This window comes from Hemiscyllium ocellatum, chromosome 37 (genome assembly GCF_020745735.1).
Source record: "Hemiscyllium ocellatum isolate sHemOce1 chromosome 37, sHemOce1.pat.X.cur, whole genome shotgun sequence".
In the NCBI taxonomy this organism is placed as follows: domain Eukaryota; kingdom Metazoa; phylum Chordata; class Chondrichthyes; order Orectolobiformes; family Hemiscylliidae; genus Hemiscyllium; species Hemiscyllium ocellatum.
Window position 1 is genome coordinate 23,152,418 of NC_083437.1, and position 14,370 is coordinate 23,166,787.

At 43.4% G+C, this 14,370-nt stretch overlaps 1 protein-coding gene across 2 annotated transcripts in view; it reads left to right on the forward strand.

Annotated features, from left to right (window-relative positions):
- The first annotated feature begins 224 nt into the window (after nt 1–224).
- LOC132833760 (Golgi integral membrane protein 4-like) overlaps nt 225–14,370 on the forward strand; it is a 59,462-nt gene continuing 45,316 nt past the window's right edge. Inside the window, exons 1-2 of one of the 2 annotated variants that reach the window (XM_060852290.1) lie at nt 225–628; nt 11,741–11,815. In XM_060852290.1, the coding sequence (XP_060708273.1) occupies nt 442–628; nt 11,741–11,815 (262 nt within the window). In that variant the 5' untranslated portion in view covers nt 225–441. The remainder of the gene's footprint in view (nt 629–11,740; nt 11,816–14,370) is intronic. The other variant, XM_060852289.1, reaches the window with a different exon arrangement.

Here is a 14,370-nt window from a genome sequence, read left to right on the forward strand (position 1 = left end):
AAGTTTCAGTGTGAGCACGACACTGTTGGAGGCTGCTAGATGGGATGAACAGTGCATGGCAATTTTAAAAACATTGGTTAACAGCACGAAACATAAACAGGACAAAATCCTCGGAATTGAAGAAAACAGCAAATAGGCCCCGCTTCTCTTGAGAAAGCCTGCCTCCACGCCCCGAGCTGATTGGTTGCTGGGGCGTACGCGACGTCAGCGTCGGGTTGCCTATTGGTTAGTTTCTGTGTCAATCTCGCTACTTCCTAAATGTATCAAGTCAATGTATCGGAGCTGGGTCTCGGCGCTTTGGTTACAGCGAGTTTGTTTCTTACTATTTCAGTGTCCAGCCGGGGGGCAAGTATCTGTAGAGAGAGGGGGACGGGGAACTCCCTGCTACTGAAGCACACCAGACTAATGGTGGCTGCATAGAGGGATCTGAATTCTTCCAGTATGGGCAATGGGATGTGTTCCAGGAGACAGAAGGGAATGCTCCAGACGGGATTCTGCGTCCTAGTTGCACTTTGTTTCGGATTCGGGTTTTACACCTACATCCACCTGAAGGAGAACGTGAGGGGCGCCGAACTACTGGCCCAGAAATACAAGCAACAGCACGAATCCGTCTCAGCTCAGTTACAAGGTGGGTGTACTGGGAGAGCTGCTTTCCACTGGAGTTTGTAACATTGCAGCCACAGCGGAATAAACGGAATGATGGAGGGCGGGGTTAAGAGGCATCCGGTGATTGTAACATTTTGGACCGGAGTAACTTTGTTTTGATTCAGACAGAGCGAAGATACTTTGTTCGCATCTGATTGAATGAGGGTGAAAAGTTTGTCTCTTACACAACGGGGGTGGGGAAGGAGGCAGCAGTGTAAATACTAATTTTGTATGTTTACATTCTCCGGGCTACTTGTTCTTTCATTGCGAGAAGTTTTGAGTTCCAGTAAAGTTAAATTTCACATCAACTTGTACCCTCAGAGTTGTCCCATTTACATCAAAACCTCCGACCGAAAAGCGATACAAAATCTTCCTGAGAAGATGAAAAACTCTTCTATTTTTTTTCTAGAGATTGAGATTCGCCTCATGCTTTTAGTTTGGAAAGTGGCGGGTGGCTTTAGAGAATTTATTTGATCAACCAACAGACGTTTCAGTTGGTTTTAGTCCCCAGGTCTCGGTGAGTTGTCACCTCAGGAGGGGGGTAGTGAGTGGGGGGGCAAATGTGCTCGGCCCGATTCACACCCTGGGGTGGGCCTAATCCTTTCGCCAGTCAAAAGCCAGCGGCCAGGCAGTTTTTGCGGTCGCTAATTTGTGGACCTATTCAGAATTTTGAAAGTTGCCAATCTAACCGGTTAAATATTTTCGTTATTCGAAAACCTCGGTGAAAGGAACGGCAATAGTTTTGGGGGAGAAAAATTATTTGTCAATGACCTGATCAATAGCATTTGGTGGTGGTAACGTTGGCCCTTTGTTGGACTCACTGACTGGTTACTGCTTCTTTGTGGATGAGTACACGGAGCGGTTCTGAACCCTTACCTCCTCAGTTCTGTTGACTCTACAGACTTAGTGGCGCTAGAAGTGTGAATGTGACCTTGGTATGAGCTGGAGGGAAGGCAGATTTGTACTTTTTGTGCAGGCTAAACCCACCCTCAGTGTGCTGTCAAACTGAACTTAAATACAAGTATTTGACTCTTTCTGTAAGTATCAAAAAAATTGGCGGCTTGTGTGTAGCAGTAGTAGCGTTCCTGTCTCTGAAGTAGAAGTACTGGGTTCAAATCCCACTTATTGCAAAGGTGTGTCGTAATGCATGTGAATAGGTTGATTTAATTTGTGTTTTAAACATGCGTGAAAAGCTAGGAGAGGGGTTCTGTGCAGTTGGACAGTCGGAGGAACCTTTTGTGTATGGGTAAAGATTAAGATCAATTTTCCACCCTTTTCAAGAAAGGATATTTAAGTTTAAATCAATGTGAGTAGAGTGCTGTATGTAGTGAGGGGATGTAAACCAGCCAGCATTACTCCAATGTTAGTCAATTCTGCTCTCCGTTTCAATCACATAAGGGATTGTGTCTGGAGTAAAAATATTAGCTTTGGTCATATTTCTAGACTTGTGTTTTCATTCCTGCCAGAAACATACTAGAAATATTTATAGTTTGTATAATCAAACTATAATGCATGACATTTTCAGTTAATGAGACAATTTCCTTCACATTCTGAAAATATGTCTCATTGGCTGATTTTGCACACAATGACCTGACTTCCAACCCCACAAAATGTTAGCAAAAAGACTTTTTTCTTTTTAACAGTTTATCGTTCAGAGTGTCAATCCATCATGAACACCCATCATTATAAATCATGGCAGCCTGTGTTTTGGGGTCTGTGTATCATTTTGTAGCATTTCCTGTCAAGGAATATATTTCATAAAAAAAAAATTAAAAGCAATACAAAAGTAAGATGGCTGATGCTGGAAATTTGGAATAACTGCAGAAAGTGCTGGAGAAATTCAGCATACCTACTAACATGTGGAAAGAAAACAGAATTAATTGTATTTTAAAACTATGGAAAGTTAGAGATGGAAAGGGGTTTAAAGAAGCACAGAAGAAGGGAAAGTGTTTGGAAGAACAAAAGGGAAGATCAGTCATAGGAAGGAGAGTTATTATTTGCAATTTGTGCCATTGTGAGTAATGGCCAATGGCTACACCTGGAGATCTAAGATGTTATTGCAGTGCAGTTTGTGCAGCAGGGGAAGAGGACCTAACCAGGCAGATACAGGGTGGCACGGTAGCTCAGTGGTTAGCACTGCTGCCTCACATCACCAGGGTTGCAGGTTCGATTTCAGCCTCGGGCGACTGTGTGGAGTTTGCACATTCTCCCCATGTCTGTGTGGGTTTCCTCTGGGTGCTCTGGTTTCCTCCCACAGTCCAAAGATGTGCAGGTCAGGTGAATTGCCCATAGCGATAGGTGCATTAGTCGAAGGGTAATGGGTCTGGGTGGGTTACTCTTCAGAAGGTCGGTGTGGACTGATTGGGCCGAAGGGCCTGTTTCCACACTGTAGGGAATCTAATCTGATGTTGAAGTGAAATGGAAGACTTAGTTGTGACACTTACAAATTTCCTTGACTCTTTTTTTGTAGATAGGAACTGGCCATTGGTTGACTGAAGCATGCTGTCAACCAATTATAGCCTTCTGCATGGTGGCACAGTGGTTAGCACTGCTGCCTCACAGTGCTAGGGACCTGGGTTCCATTCCAGCCTTGGGTGACTGCCTGTGTGGAGTTTGCACATTCTCCCTGTGTTTGCTTGGATTTCCTCTGGGTGCTGCGGTTTCCTCGCACAGTGCAAAGATGTGCAGTTTAGATGCATTGGCCATGCTAAATTGCCCATAATGTTCAGGGATGTGAAGGTTCAGGTAAATATAGGATAATAGGGTAGGGAAACGGGTCTGGGTGGGTTACTCTTCAGACCATCATTGTGGACTTGTTGGCCTGTTTCCACACCGTAGGGATTCTATTCATCTCAGATTCAATGGAGCGGGAGTGAATTTCTCCCAGTCACGGATTTGTGTAGATTTTCCAACCAGTAGCAAAAAACTGTTTAATATGGTGAAGGTTTCAAAATGTGGAGGGAATGTTTTCTCTCAATGATTGATATTAAACATTTTTTTACTTTTATATATTTTTTTCATATATTTTATATAAATTAATTGGTTGTTGCTTGCAATCTGTTTTTAATTTGGATGGTATGTTTGTTCAGCCTCCTTTCCACCAAAGAGAGGAGTGTTCTTGAGACAGTACATGATATATTCTAATAGCTGGTATGTGGATGAAGGGTTCTTCATTATTATCTTTGTCTCTGTATTGTTTAACTTGCCATTAAGCACCAAAATCCACTGGATTAGAAAGGACTTGTGGGTCACATAAGGGAGGGATGGTACCAAATCCAAAGAAATTGCTGTGGTGAAATTTGCAGATTTAATACAATTGGAAATAAACAGCAGATCTGTCAGTGTCTTCAGGAGGAACAAACATGCTTAACAGGCCCATGATAGAAGATTGAAGGAGGCAGCAAAAGATCAGAAAGAAGAAGCATCTTCACTGGGAAAAAAATGGCAGTGGGGATGTTAAGCAGGCAGGGTATCTTTCACACCTCTGGCAGAAGACTAGAATATTGTACACATTCTTTACAAAAATAGTCAACTGTTTACTGACAAAATCAAGTGAGAAGCAAATTGCATTATCTTTTATCATGGATTAGATCTTTGTTCTTTGGAGTCTGACCACTGTTCAGTACATGTAGGATTGAAGTTTGATCTTTTCAGAGTGAATGGAGTGGCTTAAGTAATTTCTAAGAAGGTGATTTTACATTGGGCTGATATTTACAGGATGTTTTGGTGTTTGGTGCTGTCCATGGTGGTGAGAATGTTGAGGTGCCGGTGCCTTGTGGTGAGTCAGGAATGTTGGGTGCATCCTGGAAAAGGGGACGTTTATTGAGGTGTCCTGCAGTTAAGGTTTATCAGCACTACCTTGTATTCTTCCTTTCTCAGTTATTCATTGAGGGCAAAGAATCACTTTACTGAAGCCTTATTTGGCGAAGTTTTAGTTTAGAGTAACTAGTTTGAAAGAGTAATCTGAAACTGGCGTCTTTGAGCTTCTATGCTTGGGCAGTTGTATCACTGTCTGAATGACTGGCAGGAGCAGAAGGGGAGGAATGTGATGTAGCGCCTTTACAATCTCTTTTAACAGCTAATGATATACTTCTGAATTTAGTTACTGTTGTAATGCAGGGGATTTCAGCAGCTATTCTCTGCACACTGTCTTAGAAATAGCACTGAGGTAACAGACAGCATGAATGACATCAGTAAAGGGATAAAAACTGACCAAGTCAATAGCATATATTTCCCTGTATTCAAAATAGTGCCAGTTGGAGTTTTTACAATAACCAGGCAGGAAGATGGTGCCTCAGTTTAAGCTCTTATTTGATTGACAGTACCTCCCACAATGTGTACTCCCTTCACACCCCACTTGGAGTCTAACTCTTTAGCTGCAGTCTTTGGATTGTGTCGTGAACTCATGACCTTCCCATTCTAGAGGTGAGAGTGCTACCTTCTAAGCCAAAGCTGACCCCACGTCTGCAGCTAATGTTTCAACCTGAGCTGAGTAGGCAAACTCAGCTAATTAGCTGAACGATTCCAGATTTATAAATTCATTTTTCCCCATTTATTGTCTTGTTCAAGCTTGCCATGTGATTAATGTTTTTGGATCACCTTCTACACTTATTCCTCCACAGAATGCAAAGTCTTCATTTTATACTCTGTAGAAGTAACTAAGATCTAATTAACTCAGAATAGGAACTGAAAAACTATGCATGTTGGAAATCAGGAGCACAAACAGAAATTGCTGGAAAAGCTCAGTAGGTCTCGCAGCATCTGTTGCAAATGTGTTGCTGGTCAAAGCACAGCAGGCCAGGCAGCATCTCAGGAATATCTGTGGAGAGAAATCGGAGTTAATGTTTCAGATCCAGTGACCCTTCCTCAGAACTGGTCAGCATTTATCCATTAACCAATATGTTAATACTGTCTGTTACCTCAGTGCTAGTTGTGAGACGTTGTGTGCACAAACTAGCTGCTGTGTTCCCCTGCATTGCAACAGTAACTATGTTCAGAAGTGCACTTGTTCAGAGGAAGAGACACTGGGCCCAAAATGCTAGGTCTGATTTCTTTCCACAGGGGCTGTCAGACCTGCTGAGCTTTTCCAGAAGTTTCCATTATTGTTTTTTAATTGATTCAAATTGAGTTTGTTGTATAAAAATGAACAAGAATGAAAAAAGAACAATTGTGATATGATAAAGCTTTAGGCGAATTATAAAGAGATGCTGTAGCATTGTCCCTCCCCTCAAACCACTGGTATTTTAAACTGTAAACTTGAATAAACCACCTCCTCCCTTCTGAAATTCTCGGAATAACATCTGAACCATAAGGAAACAAATAAACAGATGTCAAGTCAATAAAGGTAATAAGACTGACTGGTCGTTCCTGTACTGTTTTATGGTTGGCTAATGTCAATGATTCATTTTGAAACTAGAGCTTTGAATATAATTTGACAAATTAGATTCGATTCCCTACTGTGCGGAAACAGGCCCTTCAGCCCAACCAGTCCACACCAACCCTCCTGAAGAGTAACCCACCCAGACCCATTTCCCTCTGACTAATGCACCTCATGCCAATTCACCTGGCCTGCACGAGGAAACCAGAGCACCCAGAGGGAACCCATGCAGACACTGGGAGAATGTGCAAACTCCACACAGACAGTTGCCCGAGATTGGAATTGAACCTGGGACCCTGGTGCTGTAAGGCAGCAGTGCTAACCACTGAGCCACCGTGCCGCTCGTGTGTCCAACATATTCATGTGACGATTTGTTATATTTAACTGAGGTGCTAAAACAAACTGTTTCCAAATACTGTAGCATATATTTGAATGACCATGTTATTTTTGAACTCAAAAACAATGTAGAATAGGGAAAGAGATGAACATGTTAACTTCAGTATAATTTGCATTCATTCACATCCCAAATGACTATTGTAGGTCTGTTCCCTTGGTTGGTTGTGTTCACTTCTACGAACAAACTGTTTGCATTCACTCACTCTGCTTGAGATTAGCTTTGTCCACTTAATAAAACAAATAAAACCTAATACAAGTTTCAGATGTTTGTCTGAAGTATAAGACAATCTTCATTGCTGTTTATTGAAGTGTTTCTTTATATCTATGTTTTAAAGATTCCTCACCATAGTTATTATTCAAATAAATACTTTTTTTCAATTTGATATTTCATTTTTCCATCTTCATAGAGCCTGGGAAAACCTCCCAGCACCTTGCCGGGAATGGGAAAGAACGAGCTCTGTTTGAAGTGGGTTCCAAACTCCAGACTGACAGCCTCAGTTGGAAAAGTGCTGCGTTTTATGCAGCGATCCAGATGCTCTGCAGCAATCTCCGATCACGCTGTTCAGCTCATACTGCAGTTTTGAGATGTGTGGAGCAGCACAATAACATTCCAACACCACATTTCTGGCACTTAACAGAATCTGAGGGGAAATTAGTGTTTTATTCCAGAGAGTTGTACAGTGAAAAATTAAACCAGACTCAATCTTTACTCAGTCTAATGTTTATTTACAGTGAAACATTGCATGCATGCGCCACATAACTCACTTACATAGTTTCAGTAAGTGTCTCTATATCTGCTTAATTGAAACTCCAATTAATGCTCTCCACCCATATACAATTAAACACAATTAACATCCAGCATGCGAAAATCAAATGTTCCTCTCGGACTTTAACTTCAAGGATGATTTATAGCTGAATTAAGGTTTTGGATTTAGATAAAGTGCGTGAAGTTGATGGTTTTGAGTTTGAGATAGTTAATATCCAGGGCTTGCTCTGAAAGCTGGGACAAATGTGAATCCAGATTTGTCAGTTAAGAATGGGAATGTGGATAAACAGCTGTAAGAATAAGTTTGTGACCATACTGTAGCTGATATCCTGGTAAACTCTTATGATTGCCCATGTATCTGTGTTCATCCTTTTAAGTCTGTCATCCTCCTGTCCTACAGATTCTGTTCCAGTGCTAGTGTCACTCAGGTTATATTGAAGATGGAAATATCTTACAGTGCACTTTGGTTAAAAATGGAAAGAACTGTGAATGGTGGAAATCAGAAACAAAAACAGAAATTGATGGAAATTCTTAGCAGATATGGCAGCAAAGTGGAGAGAGATCAGTTAATGTTTCAGGTCTGAGGAAGAGTCACTGGATCTGAATCATTAGCTGTGATTTTTCTCCACCGATGCTGCCAGACCTGCTGAGCCTATCCAACAGGTTCTGTTGTTTACAATACACTTGAGCATTCCGATAGGGTTTCTGGAGTGTGGGTGCTGTCTTTCCACTATTTTCCTAGAAACATAGAATCGCTGCAGTGTGAGAGTAGGCTATTCAGCTCCTTGAAGAGATACTGACCCTCCAAAGCACATCCTACCCAGACCCACTCCCTTACTCTAATGCTATAACTTGCATTTCTCATGGCTGATACCCCGAGACTGCACATGGTTACTATGGGCAACTTAGCATGGCCAATCCAACCAACCTGATTTGGAGGTACCAGTGTTGGACTGGGGAGCACAAAATTAAAAATCACACAACACCAGGTTATAGTCCAACAGGTTTATTTGGAGGCACTAGCTTTGAGTACTGCTCCTTCATCAGGTGGTTATGGAGCATTCCAATGACACTGCAATCTTGTTGCTATAAATTCTGTATCATATGATTTCTGTTCCACAACCACCTGGTGAAGAAAGCCGTTTGAAAACTAGTGCGTCCAAAAAAACCTGTTGGACTACAACCTGCACATTCTGGACTGTGGGAGGAAACTGGACACGTTTGGCTTAGATAGAACACAGAATGATCTTTTAAAAAAAAAACAGCCAAGCGTCACTCAAGCCTTGACTTCCAGCCTGTGTATGTGTGGTGTTAAAGAAAGTAGTTCTGAAGTCTGATTCGCTTCCCTTTGAAAGTCCTTTGGAAATGTGAGCACTTTCGTAACATGCATTGGATGGTGTGGGTGCCCAGAGAAAAAGACACAGGGAGTCCTAATGAAGAGCAGATGGAAAGGACAGTGATGTAAATTATGTGTCAGTGATAGGTGTGAAATGTCTACTCTGCTGAGAGCAAAGACAAGACATGGTTGATTGGGGAAGGAGATGGGGTGTTGTAACAAAAATGGAGGGCTGAGATAATTGCTGTGACGTTGCTGAACTCAAATGTTGAGTCTTACAGGTAGTAAAGTGCCTGGCTGGAAATTGGCGTGCTCTTCCTTCAGGTTTTGTTCTGCTTTGTTGGAACGTTGCAAAACACTGACAGGCGAGCAAGATGGTTTATTGAAATTGCAAACAACTGGAAGGGGTGGGGCCATTTATCCAAACAATGCTCTGCAAAGTGATCTTACAGTTTGCATTTGGTGTCAAAAATATAAAGGATGTTGCATTGTGAGCAACAGATAAAGTAGATTAGATTGAAAAAAGGATAGGCAAAAGTGAGGACTGCGGATGCTGGAAATCGGAGTCTAGATTAAAGTGATACTGGAAAAGCGCAGCAGGTCAGGCAGCATCCGAGGAGCAGGAAAATCGACGTTTCCGGCAATAGCCTTTCATGGGGAGACCTTTGAGTGCAGGTTCATAGTTCCTTGAAAGTGGAGTTACAGATAGGATAGTGAAGGAGGCATTTGGTATGCTTTCCTTTTTCATTCAGTGCTATGAGTATAGGAGTTGGGAGGTCATGCTGTGGCTGAACAGGATGTTGGTTAGGCCACTGTTGGAATATTGAGTGCAATTCTGGTCTCCTTCCTATCGGAAAGATGTTGTGAATCTTGAAAGGGTTCAGAAAAGATTTACAAGGATGTTGCCAGGGTTGGAGGATCTGAGCTACAGGGAGAGGCTGAACAGGCTGGGGATGTTTTCCCTGCAGTGTCGGAGGCTGAGAAGTGATCTTATAGAGGTTTGTAAAATTATGAGGAGCATGGATAGGAAAACTGATGAGGTCTTTTCCCTCAGGTGGGGCAGTCCAAAACTAGAGGGCATAGGTTAAAGGTGAGAGGGGAAAGACATAAAAGGGACCTAAGGGGCAACGTTTTCACGCAGAGGGTGGTGCGTGTATGGAATGAGCTGCCAGAGGAAGTGGTGGAGGTGGGTACAATTATATTTAAAAGGCATCTGGATGGGTATATGAATAGAAAGGGTTTAGAGGGCGATAGGCAAATGGGACTAGGTTTATTTAGGATATTGATTGGCATGGACAAGTTGGACCAAAGGGTCTGTTTCCGTGCTGTAAATCCCTATGGCTCAAAGTAAAACCCTGCTTCACCCAGAAGGTGTGTATGGGACTTTGGGCAGTGAGGAGAATTGGCAAATGTTACACTTGCTGCAATTGCACAGCAAGGTGCTCTGAGCTGGGTGTGGGGGTGAATGGACCAGCACATCACAGAGGGAACACTCCCCGTGGAATGTGGAGTGGAGGAAAGGTGCGTTTGGAGATGGTACAAATGGCTGAGGATGATCCTTTGAATGCAGAAGGGTATGAATTGAGGAGAAGGGGAACTCCATCACTGTTCACATTTCATGTTGGGCCTCGCTTTTGTCTTTTTAAATTCTCTTTTCCACCTGGCTCTGTGCTGCTCTTTAATCTGATGTCAATCATTCTGGTGTCTGCATTGTGCATATCGGATCCATTTAAATTGTTCCTGGACTAGTTCTTCCCTGGCAGTGGCAGATCAGTGATTTGCGATGCTTTAATTCACAGTTGCTTCGAAGACCAGGACCAATGCGTTGAGCAGGAGGGAGAATGCTGTCAACATTTCTTGTGTTGCCCAAAAAAGCAAGCATGCCACATCAGAAGTGGTCACAACCATTTCTGCCACAGGAGAGAAAGGTGCTGATTGGCTGGCAAATTAACTCTGATTGGCCAAGCAGTTGACATTGGGAAAGCAATGGGCAGCTGTAGTTTTCCCAAACTCCCAGGTAATTCAAGGAAGGTTCAAGGCTTGACTATGTTCCAACTGGTTACACAGAACTAGTCGCTGTGTATGAATGTATGTTGTCATGGGAATGTGTCACTCTCTTCAGCAATGTTCACATTCTGAACCATTAAGCAACAAGTTGTGACATGTAATAACTCTGAGCCTAGTTTTAATGGGGTCCAGACTGTAATGTGCCAGGAATTGGGGTCAAAAACAAGTGCAATCATCAGCATTTAGGGCCGAACCTTAAGTAGATCAAAATCTGACCCTTGTGTGTCAACCTACAGCTGGGATTTATTATCAGATGTGCAACACAAACCTGTTTACCTCTAATTTAATCTATTTGCTAAACATTTGTTGGGGCTGGCATTAAATAACATCTTACATTTATATAGCACCTTCAAAACAGTGTAATCAGTTCAAGAATTTGTGATGTTGTTCAACGATTCAGCTCAACTAAAACTTGTAGCATTAATGAAAATTGCTCAAACTCTGAAGCAATGGTGTCTTGCACTTTGCTGTCACAAATTAGCGAGTGTTGTCTCAGGGAGCTGAGTGAATTGGTAGCCACTCAGCCCCATGCAAATCTTCTACTCTCGGCACCAACCTACACTGCTGTACCCACTTTCTCTCCACTCCTTTCAAGCACCTGTTTTTCTTTTACTTCTGATTCACTTTCCCTCCCTGGAAGCTGCTTCCTTGCATTTTTGCTCCTTCGCTGTCTACCAACACAGTCTCCAAACTTTTCCTCATCCTCTCTCAACCTTCTTGCTTCCTCCTGTCCTTTCTCCCCATCTCTCTCTGTGCCCTCCCCTTTACCCTCTTCCTGTTTTCCTCTTCATGTCTGCCTTCCCCTTTCCCCTTCTCCCTACCTGCCTTCTCACATCTCCACCCCACCCACACCTTTGTCCGTCCCAGTGTCTCTGTCTGTCTTTCTTTGCCCTCTCCCTCACCCCCTGCTCCTTCCTTCCTGCAATCATATTGTCAACATGAGGCCCTTCGGCTCATTGTCTCCACTTTTTCTTCCTCAGGAGTGAATGAGCCTGAGTTTTCAGGAGAAGAGGCTGTGAGCAGTGGGGTTACTGAATGCACAGGGTTCTGTGTGATTGGAGTTGGAGGGGTGGTGTTGCCCTCAGTGCACAGTGCGGTGTTTAGAGAGCTGACATGGTGGTGATTGGCCAGTAACATCTGTTTCTTTTTGCAGTGGTGTACGAGCACCGATCAAGACTGGAGCGTTCATTACAGAAGGAACGAGGGGAGCACAAAAAGACAAAAGAAGGTTTGACTCGCCGTCAGGTTTATTGTTTATTTCTCTGCAGGATCGTGTTCCTTTCCTGTGTTAGACTTCTTCACCTGGGAATAACCCACTCATTCCTCAGTTCAATCAGGTTAGCTCTTCACCAATTCTCCACGATGGTTCTGTGGTTAACATTGCTGCTTCACAGCATTAGGGACCTGGGTTTGATTCCACCCTCAAGCGATTGTCTGTGTGGGTTTCCTGCATATGCTCTGGTTCCCTTCCACAGTCCAGAGATGTGCAGGTTAGGTGGATTGACCATGTTCAATTGCCCACAATGTCCAGGGATGGGTGAGTTATGGGAAATACCGGGTTGCGGAGATAGGCAAGGGGAGTGGGTCTGGGCAGGATGCTCATTGGAGGGTTTATGTGGACTCTGAGCTAAATGGCCTATATCCACACTGTATAGGGATTCTCTTATCTTTAAGAAGTAAAACTGAGTGTGTCGCCTGCTCAACATCACACACCGAAAGCTCCAATTTTTTAGATGTTTTGAGAAAACTGTAGTCTGCCTGACTGCATGGGGATAGTTGCGTCAGCCCCTCTGGCGCTACGTCATAGAGAAAGTTCCAGATCTACTCCTGGTCCATGTGCAGTTAACTGAAGCCAAGGTGTAAACTATCCTGAACTCCTGATGGGAATGTTTGAGGCGATGGGAAATGCTGTTAACACTGGACTCTCTCACTTTTTTGCAATGGAACACCGGTTCCCCAGCTTAATCTCTACCTGGGCTACAGAATCCCCAAGGTGAGGCCCAGTAAAGTATTTCCTATTGGGAATTGGTCAGTGCTGTAGGATAGAGAAATCACCCAGGCTGCCATTATCCCTGTCTGCTGGATGGGAGGAGACATGTTTTGGTTTTTGATGTAGTCAGTATGTATTTTTGTTGACATTAAGCTAATTATAGGATTATAATACAGAACTGGAGACATTTGTGATGTCTATATTTGGGTGAGGAACAAAGGCAAGACTGATCCTGGGTTTCTGCGTTCAGAGTAAACACCCAGGCTTTATTCTGCTGCAGATCAATTCCATTGAATTGTGTGACACTGCAACGTGGAGCCACCTGGTGGACACATATTACTGTAACAAGAGGACGTCAAAAGTTTTTTTTAGGTTAAAAATCACGCAACACCAGGTTATAGTCCGGCACGTTTATGTTGAAGCACTAGCTTTCTGAGTGCTGCTCCTTCATCAGGTGGTTGTGGGGTGTAAGATCATAAGACACAGAATTTATAGCAAAGATTTATACTGTGATGTCTGATATTATGTAATGAAAAAGATCTGGATTGTTTGTTAAGTCTCTCATCTTTTAGAATGAATATGTTGGTTTCAATTCTTCCATATATAAATTGCAGAACTTTTTTAAAGCTACATTCTTAAGTGAACTTTAACAATTGGTGTCAAATAATGCATTGAAGTTGTGGGGTGCCCTGTGTGAGACTGTCTAGGCCACAATGGTCAGACTGATTCTAATCTAAAAAACAGATTTACAGAATCTTACATGGATTCATGCAGTTTTTGAACAAAATAAAATGTAATTCTGCAAGTACAAATTCACCCCACAAACTTGTGTGTGTGGGTGTGTTGAGGGGGTGGTGTTATGAGTGTCTGTGAGAGAGTGTGTGTATGAGTGTGAGAGTAAAGGGATATAGATCTGTGAGAGGGTGCGTGTGAGCGTATTGGAGAGAGCGTGTGTATGAGAGAGGGTCTGCATGAGTGTCTGTGTCTGTGTGTGTGTGTGTGTGTGTGTGTGTGTAGTGCAGTAGGGTCATCTGGGGTCACATGAACCCAAGGTCCTGGTTGAAGCCTTCCCCATTGGTAGTGAATTTGGCTAACAGCCTCTGCTCTGCCTCTGTGCGTGTTGCTTGTCCCAAAGTCCGTCTTGAAAGGCGGTCACCCAAAAGTTCAAGTTCAAATGTCCCAGATTGCTGATCTGTTCTCCGACTGGGCAGGAACACTCCTGTCTGTTGATTGTTGCGCGGCGTTCATTCATCCGTTGCCAGGACCTTCGACCTTGGACCTTTGTGTGACCATCCTCCAAGGCGGACTTTAGGACAGGCAATGGCGCAAAGTGGCCGAACAGAGGCTGATAGCCAAGCTCGGTACCAATGGGGATGGTCTCAACCGGGACCTTGGGTTCATGTCACACTACAGGTGACCCCACTGCACTACACACATAGAGACGCGCACAGTCCTACATACGCGTGCGCACAGTCCTACATACGCGTGCGCACAGTCCTACATACGCGTGCGCACAGTCCTACATACGCGTGTGCACTCATGCAGATCCTCTCTCATAGGCTCATATGTGGACTCCCACACTCACGCACCCTCTCAGATGTATTCCCCTTTACACTCTCTCACTCACGCACACGCACATATAAGTTTGTGGGGTGAATTTGCACTTGCAGAATTACATTTTATTTTGCTCAAAAACTACATGAATCCACGTAAGATTCTGTAAATCTCCTTTTTAGATTAGAATCAGTCTGACCACTGTGGCACAGACAGTCTCACACAGGGCACCCCACTTC